This window comes from Vulpes vulpes, chromosome 1 (genome assembly GCF_048418805.1).
Source record: "Vulpes vulpes isolate BD-2025 chromosome 1, VulVul3, whole genome shotgun sequence".
In the NCBI taxonomy this organism is placed as follows: Eukaryota; Metazoa; Chordata; class Mammalia; order Carnivora; family Canidae; genus Vulpes; species Vulpes vulpes.
Window position 1 is genome coordinate 57,003,277 of NC_132780.1, and position 14,361 is coordinate 57,017,637.

At 39.8% G+C, this 14,361-nt stretch overlaps 1 protein-coding gene across 4 annotated transcripts in view; it reads right to left on the reverse strand.

The window, feature by feature from the left end:
* Positions 1-14,361, reverse strand: part of NCOA7 (nuclear receptor coactivator 7) — a 144,112-nt gene that overhangs the window by 65,742 nt on the left and 64,009 nt on the right. For all 4 annotated transcript variants that reach the window (XM_072764946.1, XM_072764937.1, XM_072764936.1 and 1 more), the window contains exon 3: positions 10,728-10,948. In XM_072764946.1, coding sequence (XP_072621047.1) covers positions 10,728-10,948 — 221 coding nt within the window. The remainder of the gene's footprint in view (positions 1-10,727; positions 10,949-14,361) is intronic.

Sequence of the window (14,361 nt, forward strand, 5' to 3'; positions counted from 1 at the left end):
GAGGAGGAGGAGGAGGAGGGAATCTGTTGTTCTTTGGAGGCCACCTTTCACAGCACTGCCTGCAGCCCGGGCACAGGATATACTCCAGGTACCCCCGGTGCACCTGATGGTCTCTACGAATCAAGCTCGGAGCTCTCCAAGGCACACCTGAGGCAACCGGGATGCTCTCTTTTATCAGAAACTGAACACAAATGTTAAAACCACTCTAAATACAAGAATTCCTACCATCAAGGTTCATACTCAACTGTTTTTTGGAATTTCTAGCCAAAGGAAAAGATAAAAGAGTTTTACATACTAAAAGAAAGAAAATCTGATTATTACATGAACTTCCTACCTAAAGAACCAACATCATAAAAATATCCAGAAATCTGAAGTTGTTCAGTGAGGTGGCCAGAGAAGAGTCTTCTCTATGTGTGATAGAAGTTATACTGTGGAACATCCCAGGCATAATAGTATGAAGTGAGAAAATGTCTAGGAATAAATATGAGATAGTGGCAAGATATATAAAAGAAATTTTAAAAGGTTTACAAAAGTATGTAAATGGAAGCTTGAATAAAGGGAGGTATATATATATATATATAATGTTCCCAAACTGGAAATATCATTCTTGTAAATATTTCACTTTCCCTTCAAATTAATGTTTAAAATAAATGCAATTTAAATTAAAAAAAATTTGGAGAAGGGAAACATGCAAAATTGATCATCATATTTCTCTGAAAGCATAAATACACAAGACTATCCAAAATTATTTTTAAAGGAAAATGACAGTAAGAACACTGTTTTGGTGTTAAAACACATGATTATAAAGCCATAGCAATTAAAACAATGTGGTGAAATACCAAAAATTAGAACTATATTGAAGGGATTTAACGTAACACAAAAATGCATTTGTAAACCACTAAGAAAAGGCTGGCTTTTCCCATAAGTGTCACGTAATTCACAGGTGGGGGAGGCAAGGGTGGGGGTGTGGGGGGTTGGCATGGGACACACTGAATGACAGTCCTCGTCTGCCCCTGGCTCACTGTGTGACTGAGTAACTTTACTACATCAAAGACAGCTTCCCAGCACGTAAAATGGAGATACAGGTACACCTGGCTGGTTCAGTCAGTACAGTATGAGAGTCCTGATCTCAGGTCCTGAGTTCAAGTCCACACTGGGCATGGAGCCCACTTAAAAAAATTTTTTTTAAATAAATAAAATAGGGATACCAACTGGGCTCCCACAGAGAGTCTCTATAAGGATTACATAAGACAATTCAATTAAGGTAAAACACCCCACAATGTGTGAAACAAGGACTCAGGACTCAGTAAACCTTACAGATTACTATTCAATGAAGTTGAGAGAACGCTAAGATTTGGAGAAAAATCCAAATCACTCTCAAATCAATGCAGATAAAGACTTAATCATCAAAAATATAAAGTTAGAAATGTTCTTGAAGAAAAATACAGGATATGGGGCAGCCTGGGTGGCTCAGCGGTTTAGTGCTGCCTTCAGCCCCAGGTGTGATCCTGGAGTCCCAGGATCGAGTCCTACATTGGGCTCCCTGCATGGAGCCTGTTTCTCCCTCTGCCCGTGTCTCTGCCTCTCTCAGGAATAAATAAATAAAATCTTTAAAAAGAAAAATACAGGATATGTATTTGCTTCAAGAAATGTGTTGTTGGGGTGCCTGGAGAGCTCAGTTGGTTAAGCGTCTGCGCCTTTGGCTCAGGTCATGATCCCGGGGTCCTGGGATCGAGACCCAGGTCAGGCTCCCTGCTCAGCAGGGCATCTGCTTCTCCTTCTCCTCCCCACTTGTGCTCTCTGTCGCTATCTCTGTCTCTCTCAAATAAATAACATCTTAAAAAAAAAAAGAGAGAGAGAGAGAGAGATGTGTTCTCTATTGGTGGTAGACATTTCTGAAATTATTGGCCTGACTCTGTCAAGAGTGTAATGAAAATATAAAATATTATTATTTGGTACCTTAAGGGTAACTTCTGGAACACCTGAATCATAACTATCATAATAAAATTTTTTTTTTTTTTTTACAATAAGATTTTTAAGAGGTGTGCCACGAGGAACCGTTATCGACTGAGGATGCAGAGGGCAGGGATGTGAGGACGACTTAACGGTACTAACTAATGACTCATTTCACCCTCTGCTGACACAGAGGGAAATGCCATACAGATGTTATTTTCCTTCCTTCCAGCCTGTCACAGGCAATATAGTCTGTGACTAACGTGAGTCACGCTGATGTAAACTCCAGAATGCAAGAAGGGTAGGGGAGTTGTTGATGGTGGAATTCCTTACCTGGAGCCTCCTAGTGCCCTTAGCAGGGAGCAAGGCCCTCAAGCATTCCTGGAATGAATCAACTCACATCTCGCTAGGGATCTAAGTAAACAGAGGACTTGAGTTGGTGTCAGCTTCTGACGTACCAGCCGTACAATCAGTGAGTGGAATGTTACTACATGTACGACTATAGGCCAAGTGGCTAAGCCTGGAGAGAAATTTCAGTCTAATCACCATTCACACCATGGGTCAGGCAAAAATGGAACCTCCACCTATAATCAACTTTGTCTCCTTACTATGAAGCCACACAACGTCCTTCAGGCTACGGAGAAGACACAAAAATCTAAAGATTTCTTAATTTTAATGTATTTATTCAGGAGAGAGTATGAGAGGGAGAGAGAGAGAACACGAGCAGGGAGGAGGGTAGAGGGAGAAGCAGACTGCCTGACCTGGGGCTCGATCCCTGGACCCCAGGATCCTGACCTGAGCCGAAGGCAGACGCTGAACCTACTGAACCACCCAGGTGCCCAAAGACACTAAGATTTTATTTAATTTTTGCCTTATTTCTCTCTCGGAGTTGACTCAGGGCAAGCGGGATGATATACAAGGGTTTCGCTAGGGCTTTTGTGCCAGAGAGCTGGGCTTCTGGTTTACACGGATCCACAGTGGGACCTCTGGTAAGTTACTCAGCTTCTGGGTTTGTTTGTTTGTTTGTTTCATTTGTAAAATAGGCTACTACCACCTGCATTAGATCATGACTCCTAGCAAAGTAAATAATGAAATGAGGCATCTAACCTACGGGAGACACTCATCCAAAATTGGCTGTTTCTGCTCTTCCCTGAACCTCACTCTGCTTCTCCCTTCCTTCCTACTCTTTCCTATCATCTGAAAACTCAAGGCACAGCTTCTGCTTGTTTTAATAGATGGATCAAAAACTTAGTTGGGGAAATTTAAAATTTAGAATAAAATAAGAAATATAAAAACCAATTCTGTACAATAAAACTATATATGGTCATTAAAAAATACAGTTTAAAAAGAGAAGAATTTTTCAAAATCACCCATTTTATTACCCCATTCAGAGAAAAAAAAAAAAACAATGTTTGCATTCTGGTATCTATAATATATCCAGCAATTCTCCATCTCATTTTTTGTACGTATACACATGAGTTATTTTTTTAAACAAAAATGGATTCATAATCTATACACTATTGCCAACGTGCTTTCCTACCACAACAATATTTTGTGAAAACGTCCCACACTGTTTTTCTACATCATTTAAAAATAGCACATAGTCTCCCACTTTATGTCGTTAATGTTTTTATTTCACCACTACATAAAACAATGCAATGAAGAAGATGTGCTATGTTTATATAATGCAGTATTATTCAGCCGTAAGAAAAGAACAAAATCTTGCTATTTGCAATGACATGGATGGACTTAGAGAGTATAATGAGTATAATACTAAGTGAAATTAGAGAAAAGCAAATACCATGATTTCACTCATATGTGGAATTTAAGAAACAAAATAAATGAGCCAAGAGGAAAAAAACAGAGGGTAGAGGGTTGGGGGGATGGGTGAAATAGGTGATGGGGATGAAGGAGCACACTTGTGATGAGCACCAGGTAATGTATGGAACTGTTCAATTACTATATTGTACACCTGAAACTAATATGACACCGTACATTTACTGGAATAAATATAAAAAAGTATAATTAAACAAGTAAATGTAGTAACAAAATAAAACAATGAAATGATAATCACTGTACTTAAATCTACTATGCTCATGATTGGTTCGTTAGGGTGAATTTCTACAAAAAGAACTGTTGGGTCAAAGGGTATGGAAAAGGTAAGTCTCTTGATAAGAATGGTTATTGCCTTGCATAAAGATCTGACCACATTACTCTTTCACCATCTGGAGAGATGGAGCATATTTTTTCCTTTGCACTTTCCCCAGTTCACTTCTAATTTGATTTTTTTTAATTGCGTAAGCTGCAAAATTACTGACCATACATAGTCTGATCTGCTGTCCTTTTCTCAGCCCAAATCACATGTGAGTACTTCTTTTACACTGAGATTTCTCCTAATACAAATGTAATATGACAGATTCATTAGGGAACAAGGGTTGGATTAAACAGATCAATTATAATAAGACTACACTCAGCTCTAGCTCTAGTACAACAGGTTTTTTAAAACACAGCTGCTTGGTTCAGTGACTGCAGTTTTTGCTTCAACAATGACAAGAACGGATTACAATATACTGCATGAACAGAGCTGGAGGAGGAAATGGAAGGAGTGTCCCTTGATCACCTTCAGGTTACCAGGGGCTGGGGGACTGGGAAACGGGTAGATGTTGGCCAAAACTGGAAGCGCAAGCTTCCAGTTTTAAGATAATAATACTATATGATATATTTGAAAGCTGCTAAAAGAGTGGATTTTTTAAAAGATTTTATTTTTCATGAGAGACACAGCGAGGGAGAGAGGCAGAGACACAGGCAGAAGGAGAAGCAGGCTCCCTGTGGGGAGCCCGATGTGGGACTCGATTCTAGGACCCCAGGGTCACGCCTGAGCCAAAGGCAGGCGCTAAACCATTGAGCCACCCAGGGATCCCTAAAAGAGTGGATCTTAAATGTTTTCACCACAAAAAAGAAATGGTGATTATGTGACCCGATGGAGGTGTTAGCTAGAGCTCTGGTGGCAATCATTTAGCAATATATACATGTATCAAGCACCTTAAACTCACACAGCATTATGACAGTTAGATGTCAATAAAGGTGAAAAAAAAGTATGACACCTTTTTATATTCATGCCTTCTCAATTTTTAAAATTTTTATATTCATGCTTTTAACCATTATTTGCAACAGTTATGTATTTCTAACTTTATGTTTATTTAGTTGCAATGCTTACCACCAAGTCTTTTATAAAATAACTTTTCTCATTCTTGAGGACTCGATTTTGATGTGCCTCTCAGGAAAAAAAAAAAAAAGTCTCTCCCACTCATAACTTTGTTGAGGCATTTCCTAAGACTGAGTATGTCTGAGAATGTCCTGTTGTCTTTGAGCCTGAGAAACAACTTTTACTTTCTCAACTCTGAAGATTCCGTGCCTCCGGGGTTCACTGCTGTGAAGTCAGTGCCTGACTCTCTTCTTGGGTCCCCTGTACTTGACATTCTTTAAAAACCTTATTATTGCCATTTATCGACGGCCTGTACACATCGGCCCTAGTTTCTCTACATTCTGAGTCTTCCTCCTCATTCTGCCCAAAGAGGGTGAGCTCTTTTGATGTCCAAAGTCAGGCGTGAAAGCATTCTTCTTACACTGTGATTACTACCTCTGTTTGCACTGATTCTTTGCCTCTTCACTCAGGACCCCCTTGTCTGTCGTCTCCCCTCTTATCATTTATGTTCCTTCCTCAACAACCCTGTGCATTCTGGGGCGGTACCTGTCAGGTTTGTCTTGTGCACCACCTTGGTTTTCACAGTGTGGCTTCACTTACCCATTAACCTGATGGCCCTGACGGCCCCAAGAAGCACAGGCTTAATTATTTCCATCCTAATAATTTCAATTTATTTTATATCCAAGTTCCTCAAGTCTCTATATTCTGCGTGATTTAAAAAAAAAAAATTCATTCAGGGGCTCCTAGATGGCTCAGTCGGTTGAACATCCGACTCTTGATTTCGGCTCAAATAGGTTATGACTTTGAGCTCTGCACTCAGTGGGGAGTCGGCTAGAGGTTCCCTTCCTCCTCTCCCTATTCTCCCCCTGCTGGCACATGCTCCCATTCTCTCTCAAAGAAATAAATCAATCTTTAAAAAAAAATTGATTCAGTTAATAGCCTCTTTCCACGTTAAATTCCATTTTAATCCTATATTCTGTGATTCTTTGAGCTCTCAAGAACCAGAATGGTCATTATTACCTCTGAATAGAAGGAAATGCTATTATATGTTGTGGTTTGACCTACTTTTATGTTTGGGAATTCATTTATCATAATAACATAACTTTGGCTTTCTGAACTTATGTGAAACAAAGAGAAACGACAGATAAGAAATCTTCACACGTGTGGTTACAACAACTCTGAGAAAGTCGTCTGTGTAAGGGAAAGGGTCAGGGGTGCGTTGTGGAAAATAATTCAGCAACTGGTAACTTTCGCATTGTAGTGAAACTCAAAAATATTTAAAAATGACAAGTAGAGAATTTCATTTATTTTTTTTATTCTTATTAAGTTTCTTTTGCATTCAGGAGGAAAAACTACGATTTGAAATGATACTGCAGAGGTTCTCTCTAAATCTTTGACCATGATAATCACAACACTGGCTATACTCTTACTTAAATGTTTTCTGTTTGTTAAAATGACCTCCCAATTCTCTTCAAATATCTACTTCACTACCAGGATTTTCAGTATTAATCTTTTATACTAAAACACTACAAAAATCACAATAATATATTTTATTCCAATTTAGGCTTGCCTCCCATATTTGTAAAATGTCTCCATCTTTTTCAGATCTTACACCTGCATACCTGTGTTTTAATTAAAGAACTTTCCTACTGAGACATTACCTACTTTGTGAAATTCCCATCTCCACTTCCACAGAAGCAAGGATACGCTTTCTTCTAAATTAAGGAATAATGTATTTCCCTAATACAAAAAAAAAAATTTTCTGATATAATGCATGCCATTAAGGCATATTTTGATACTGTTAATGCAAAGGAGACAGATACATATGTATACATTCCAACATAATTGTGTCACATTTAATTATAACTTAATAACTAATCTTTAAAAATACATTAAGATGTACTATTACCAATTCTTTAAGAGTTCATATGAATATTAAGTTTGGAAAGACTCCTATATATCAGTAAACACAAGTGTAAGCACAGAAGAGTTGCTCTTACACAGTCCAGAAGCCTTGGAGGGTTTGGGGGGGATGTTTATGGTGTACCAGGCGCCACACTAGGTGCTGGATTCTAGATTTATCTCATACCATCTGCCTCCATGTAATTACTTCACTTTTGCTCTCCTGTTCCCCTCTCAGAAACAAAACATTTTTAGAATTTGCACCATTTTGTTACAATGGGGCAACTTCAATGACTCGATCTTTCCATAACCTTTGTTATAGCTACCTAACCGTTTTGTTTTGCTAAATGTCAGGAGATAGCAATGAATTGTTATCCGAGGCTTACATGAGCCACAGATAAATCTAGTTCAACACCAAAAAAGATTTTTTTTGTCAAAATATGCTTCCTTAGATTAGGCTGATGTTAGTGATGTGGAAATAGATACCTATGATCTATCTAACTTCCTAAAATAGAAAGTTACCATTTTCCTTCTCTAGGACTTTACATTTGTTTAATATTCTTTTTGCAAAGCCCTTGGGGTATGTACTCTATTACCCATTTTTCTATATTTTTTTGATTAACATTAAAAGTAACTATAAAACGTGCAATATGTAAAAAAAAATAAAGGAAACACTTGTAATTTCTGTACTCTGAGGAAACGATTATCGACATATTATTATAGTCTGTTTTTCTATTTCATGATCCTCTGTCATCCATTAACTTTTTGTTGTGACTCTGAGTGTTCCCTGTCACTGCTTTTACATGTATGGGTTTTATGTCACACCTTTAAGGAACAATTTCCAGGCCTCTCACCTGAAATCTAGGGCCCTTTGGACAAATCCACTCGGCACCTCAAAAACATCTTAGAACACAAACACCTTGAACTCTTTTTTCGCTCTTGAATTCTCCAATTTGTCAAGTCTTGACTCTGTTCTTTTTCTCCCTCACACACTAGAATGGTCACTAAATACGCTGATTCTAGGAGCAAACTCCTTAGGGTGCCCTTCCCCTCTGCCCCAGTCTCCAGCCAGCACTACCTGACTTTAAGCCCATTTCTACCCAGTGTCCTTGGATTTATCATCTCAAAACACACAGTTAATGCAGTTCCCCCGAGAGCTCCCAACTGACTTCAGAAAAGTCCAAATCCTTAGTTTGCTGACAAGAAGCTCCCATTTTAGTGTCTCTTCTCCCCAGACTAGAGCCACAATGGAAGCAGAACTAGAAATGGGACTGCTCTTGATTTGAGGCCCACTGCTCCACCTAGTGGTACAGAACAACAGCCCGGGATGGGATTGGAGAATAGGCCAGGTCAACCGGGGAGGTCAAGCCAGCCTGCCCACGTGGGTGTCTGTCAACTAGAGACGAACTCCAGAATTCAATCGCCACCATCTAGTGGTTTTATCTAAGCACTGAGTTCTCCTAAGGGAATGCCCCAAACCTCTAAACCAGTTATCACTGCCATTCTTGGGAAAGGAAAAGCTATGATGGCATCTCTACTTGCTGCTACCAAAGAAAATCACGGAGTAATTCTGCCCCAGCTACTGCACTGCCACCTATATCCTTCCAGAATTTTCATGAAACTCAAACAAACTCAAACAGTATCCCTTCATCTATGTATTAATTCATATCTTCGATGCACATGTAAAGAACACCTGTAACTCAGATACCAAACCAAGCTAATACTACGGGGTCCACGTGATGACGGACTACAAACAGGAAAGCAGAGAAGTAAATCCATAATGACAATGCAGAAGGAGAGTCAAAGCTGACCAGGGACGGGGAGGGCTTCCAGTGAGAGAGAAATGATGACTGAGCTGATTTTGTGGTCAATGAGAGTTGGGTTAAGTAAAGAGTGGAGCGAAGGGTACGGTTTCAGATTCAAAGCATTACGTGTGCAATAGAGCGCAGCACGTTAAAGCGCTATTCTAACGGAGCATCCACGGTTAGCACAGCACCCTGACCGAAAGCAGCCTCCGCCAACAGGACTCTACCGGCGTCTTTCAGTGAAACCTACCAATCAAAATCTCTCCACTTGAAAATGCTTCTTAAGCAACAGCATTTACAAAGAAAGGCGAAAAAAAAAAAGACAATATTTTAAACTGCACAACTATTAAAAACTACACTTTATCCACTCTCCAATGTGCACAAACCATACTGTAAAAGAAGATGAGGAATGCAATTTTCCTTAATCCTCTTCCTCTTTTTAGATATAAGGGGTAATACCCAATACTTTAAATTTTAAGGGAAGTCTCACAATGACACAGAAGTTTCTTTCAATAGGTGACAGTTTCAGCTTTTTATAAGATACTGAGTGGCTCTGAAGCACCCCTTAGGCTCTATAATACATGATAGATCCCATCATAATCCATGTGCGACATAATCTCACGTGGACCGCAACGAACCACACACTCCACAGCAGATCCCTCGTCTGCCTTCTGCCCAAGTAATGCCTGTTCCCACCGCAGGGGCAGCCCACTTCATCTTTGACGAGTGCTGCTAGGAAGTTACAGGACACCTGGAGACAAGATCCGTCTTGCAGTAACTCTGGCCTTAACTGCAACCGAAGATGGGGCCCCGGGATGAATCTGCTGCAAGAGCACGTTTCATACACTGTCATCTGTTCTCGGAGACCCTGACTTCTCCTTCTCTCAGCCCAGCAATCTTAGGACGCTGCGACCGGGATGCCACGTCAAGGTGTGACTCCCAGTTCCCCATCTTTGCCCTCTCCTCTCAACACACCCCAGGCCTGCATGTGATAGGAGCAGTAAGTGCAAAGTGGATGGTTCCAGTAAAGCAGGATGATCACCTCCATCATGCCAGCTACGCCACTTCCATTAATGCGGTTTCAGATGCAATGAATATTCTGAGAAACTACATGATATTGCAGACTTATTTTAAAATTTCCCTTAACCAGGGACACCTGGATGGCTCAGCTGGTAGAGCATGCAACTCCTGATCTCAGGGTCATATGTTTGAGCCCCATACTGGGCGTAGAGATTCCTTTAAAAAAAAAAAAATTCCTTAACTAAAATTCCCAAGACATGGTCTTTTGTTTGCTTGTTCCTCTTTAACTGATGGATGCGAGGCCATGTCTCTACTATTTTCTATTGTCCAGCTGATGCCAAACAGAGGGCATTTCTAGCAACGCATTTATGTGGAATCTGCTTAAGATTCTCTCTCCCTCTGCACCTCCCACCTTTCTCTCCGCCTCTATACATAAAGAAAACATATTTCTCATACAGGGAAAGTGACAATCCATTGGATAGATATTTATTAGCACACACTAGGTGCCAGATTCTGGCAACACAAAGTTAAATGAGACGCATCAGATTATGTCACTGTTGTCCCTTTACATGAGATTATATATATAAAACAAAGGTGGGTGGTACATCAGAGGTCTCAGTAAATTGCTACTGTTATTATTATAACAAAGATGATCAGTTATAAATTAACAGTCTTTTAGAAACCACCAGTTATTTTTGTTTTGGGGGAGGGAGGGGTTTAGAGATGGAGAGAAGAACCTGAGCAGAAATCAAGAGTTAGACGGTTGACCTACTGAGCCACCCAGGGGCCCCCATTATAGATTTTTAGAATGAAGATGCTGCAGTATTGCCACCAATACTCACCCGTACTATAGTATCTCTTCAGTTCCGTACGTCTAATCTCCTTTAACTGATTATTTTTTCTCTTCTTTTTCTCATCAGTGAGATATTCCTCTTCCAAGGCAATGTTGCACTTGTCTTGTTCTAAAATGACTGTTTTAGCATCCTCTTTTCCAGTATGGGTCCTTGTAGCAATAGCTGAGGCTGTCTCTGCATTTTGTTTGGCTTGTTTTTTCTTTTTCAATCTAGGAATGGGGGTGGGAGGAGGAAGGAAAAACATTGGAGAAATTATTTTCCAGGAGGAATTAGTTTCATGCTGTTGGGCTTTGAGGAACTAATTAACTGATACAGAAAACACTGTCTTTATATTACCGTTAATCACATGCTCCTGTTCATTTTTTTCTTTTCTGATCACTTAAAAAATTCTTACCTGGAGACCTGTGGCGCTTCCTCAACTTTATATCCTCATTACTTACGTCTCAGAAAATGATTAGGAAATCCCCCAGGCCTGTGGAAAAACTAGATTCTTCTACAGGCTACTAAGTGTTGAATGTTTTTTTTTTAATCAAAATATATGACCGCCGTGTTTGCAGTGTTACATTAAAAAAAAAGGAGGGGGGGGGTTTCTGGTTTTCAATGGGCAAGCACATTTGTAAAAATAAATCCTTTATAATTGATTCACACACTGAGTATAAAAGTTTGGCGAACTGGCTCGGGTCTGAGCAGTTCCTTTCCTTGACACATAGGACAGCAGTACTGAAGAAAGAGCTGCACTTCCCGAGACAGAAAACACCGTAAGGACTATATATACAGTCACCCTTGTGTTACTAATAGCTGACTGCGACAGCAGTTAGCATATTTGATGTTTGCAGCTCCTTACTCCTAAGTCAAAGAGATGAAGTTTGCTATAATTTGCTGAAATCCAATAATCCCAAATATTTCCCAACTGATGTATCACTCTAATGTGTCACTCTGTTCTTAGCAGCCCTTCCGAAGAATGCTTTCACCTCACCAGAATATGAAGAATGGGGTCCTGGCCTGTTATGTAGCACTCCACTCCAACATAAGTATCTTTAACCAGGACTCTTTTTGCTCGCCCCCTTTCTGTTTACACATGGTCACAGCTCTCTCTTACACATACACATGTCCGGTTCCTTTGTCTCTTGAGCATCTATCTGTACAATTTGATGTTGGGAAAGGAGAAGGAAATGTTTTGGGAGAAAAATGAGATACGTATCGGACAATAAAGGGACTGAGGTTGGATTTTCTGCTTTGCTTTCTTTGTGACATTGAACAAATCCAGTTAACGGTTTGGAGAAATCCCTCATTAAATAAGAGACCCTTATCTAACAGGGTCTTTTATTAGGATCAGCTGAGGTAATATATGTCGACACATAACACAGACATCATTATACGTCATGACAACTAAGCATGGTGAGATACGTAACACACTCAGCTTTGGGGATAGGGCGTCGTATTCTAACAAGACATTCCAACTATGCTGTGATTCACTGAACACATAGCAGCCATGCTCTGGGGTTTCCATTGGCTGATATGTGACTATATGGCCCAGGAGGAAGGACAGCTGGACAACAAGCATCGATGAATACACTCTCCATCTCTTAGGTTAGCTTTTTATGTTTACTTGTTAAAACAACAACAAAATCCCACAAACCAAACAAAATCAGAGACTCATGAAAAGGAGTACTATTCAATAGACACGTTTTTATTTTCTAACCTCAGATTTTAAACCATTTGGTTGCTTTTAGAGTTTTTTGTTTGTTTGTTTTGTTTTCTGGTAAGAGTGGGTGGCTCTTTGCAATGTTGAGTCAGATAATGTTCCTAATAAAACAATTTCTTTCTTGATCAAGATTACTATGTGAGGCTGAAATTAGCATGCAGTAACCTAGATATCATAGAGACCAGCACTTGGCTTAGGGAGGTTGATGCAAGGAGCCAATTATCTGCATCCAGAAACTAGCTATGGATGGGCTGATGTTATTCTGATACACTGGCTTATCAAAAACATGCGTGAGATGAGCCTTACTGCCCACCTCCAAAAATCATTCTTTCTAGGAAGAAAGAAAAGAGGAATCAAAAATTAATTCTATGTAGCCTGAAATAACACTGCCTCTCCCTCTTCTGGATTTTTCCACTTTATGTTGATTTATATGTCCTCATTTTCACGGTCCCCACGACAATTAAACTCACTCAGATCTAGGGCACATATTTTGATGAACAGCAGCACTGTCTGGGGACATCTCATTAGAGACTGATTTTCACACGTGGAAATAACAAAATGGGATACATTGTTTTATTCATTTGCCTCTTGTTCTATACAGACCATTATTGTCATTGCTTAGAGCCAAATGTAGTTGTGTTTTCTTTTTTTAAAGGAAAAAAAAAAAGGCTAGAAAATAGCAACACCAAACTTGTTTAACAGAAAACAGAGTCCAGTTTGATACGTCACTGATTTTACCATCAGCTATATCTTTTGTTTTGACTAGAGGACTCATGAGAGTTTGTTTCTCTGGAGTTTACCAACACGACTAGAACATTCTGATCTTATAACTGGGAAGCAGATGTGAGTTCGGGAAGCCCACTGTAAAATCCTTCCTTCAGAGCATGGGAACACATGTTTAACCCCCCGTCTAAGAGGGAGCGGCTGCCATCCGACGTAGGCGGAGTGGTTCATGCTCTTCAAACGTTCCTGTTTAAGCCTTCTCTGTCGTTCTGGAAGTATCTATCATGGTAAGACATTCTCACAATAGGTTGGCGTTAGCACTAAATTAAGGTAAACTGAAAACAAAAGGTCACACAAGAAAATAAACCATTTTTTTTTAATGATCCCAAATGTAAAGCCATTTATATTGTGGACCCCCCCTCCAAAAAAAATACTTAGCAAAACATGTTCAGCAGATGAATGACTATACACAATGAGATGTATTTAAATTTGATAGCTGTGAACAGGAGTCCAAAAACCTACCTTTATTTTGTTATTCTGCATTTATGTTTCTTTAAAAGAGATCGTGATCACATAAAACTCTTATTATTCACTGTCCTCTCACTACTGTAACCGAGCCCTATCGGTTCTGTCTGCTAAATCTTTCCCTCTCAAATTCACCTTCTCTTCTTGATCTCTGCTCCCAGGGCATCGTTTCAGGTTTTCACGATCTCTCTGGACTATTTTTCAGAAGATAATTATAGTTTTATTATGAAACGTATACTTGAATGAGGGAGGCAGTATGGCTTGCTGTCATGATTCTGAGCTGTTTATTTGCTCCTTCCCTACCACAAAGGAATATTAAAGGACTTATTCTGGAATCTCTTGGCTTTTTAAAATCAAAATGTTAAAACTAAAAATAGCAGTCAACCCAGAGCTAGCAGATGAAGAAATAAACAAGTTGATACTGCTAAAGAAAGCGCTTTTAGCAGCTGAATGAAAACTTGTTTTTCCTCTGAAGCTTTTTCCTTCCCTAAAGGAAGTACGTTCGGGGCACTGGCAACAATCAGAGCCAGGGCCTTGAGCAGGTTCCTTGCTTTGTCTCTGCAGAGGTCTCTCCGGCCACTTGCTCACATCCAGGGCAATGACACCCAGAGAGGCGTCTAGCGATGAGACAAGGCTTTCGTGAGCGCTGGAGTGGACGCTCCTTGAGGG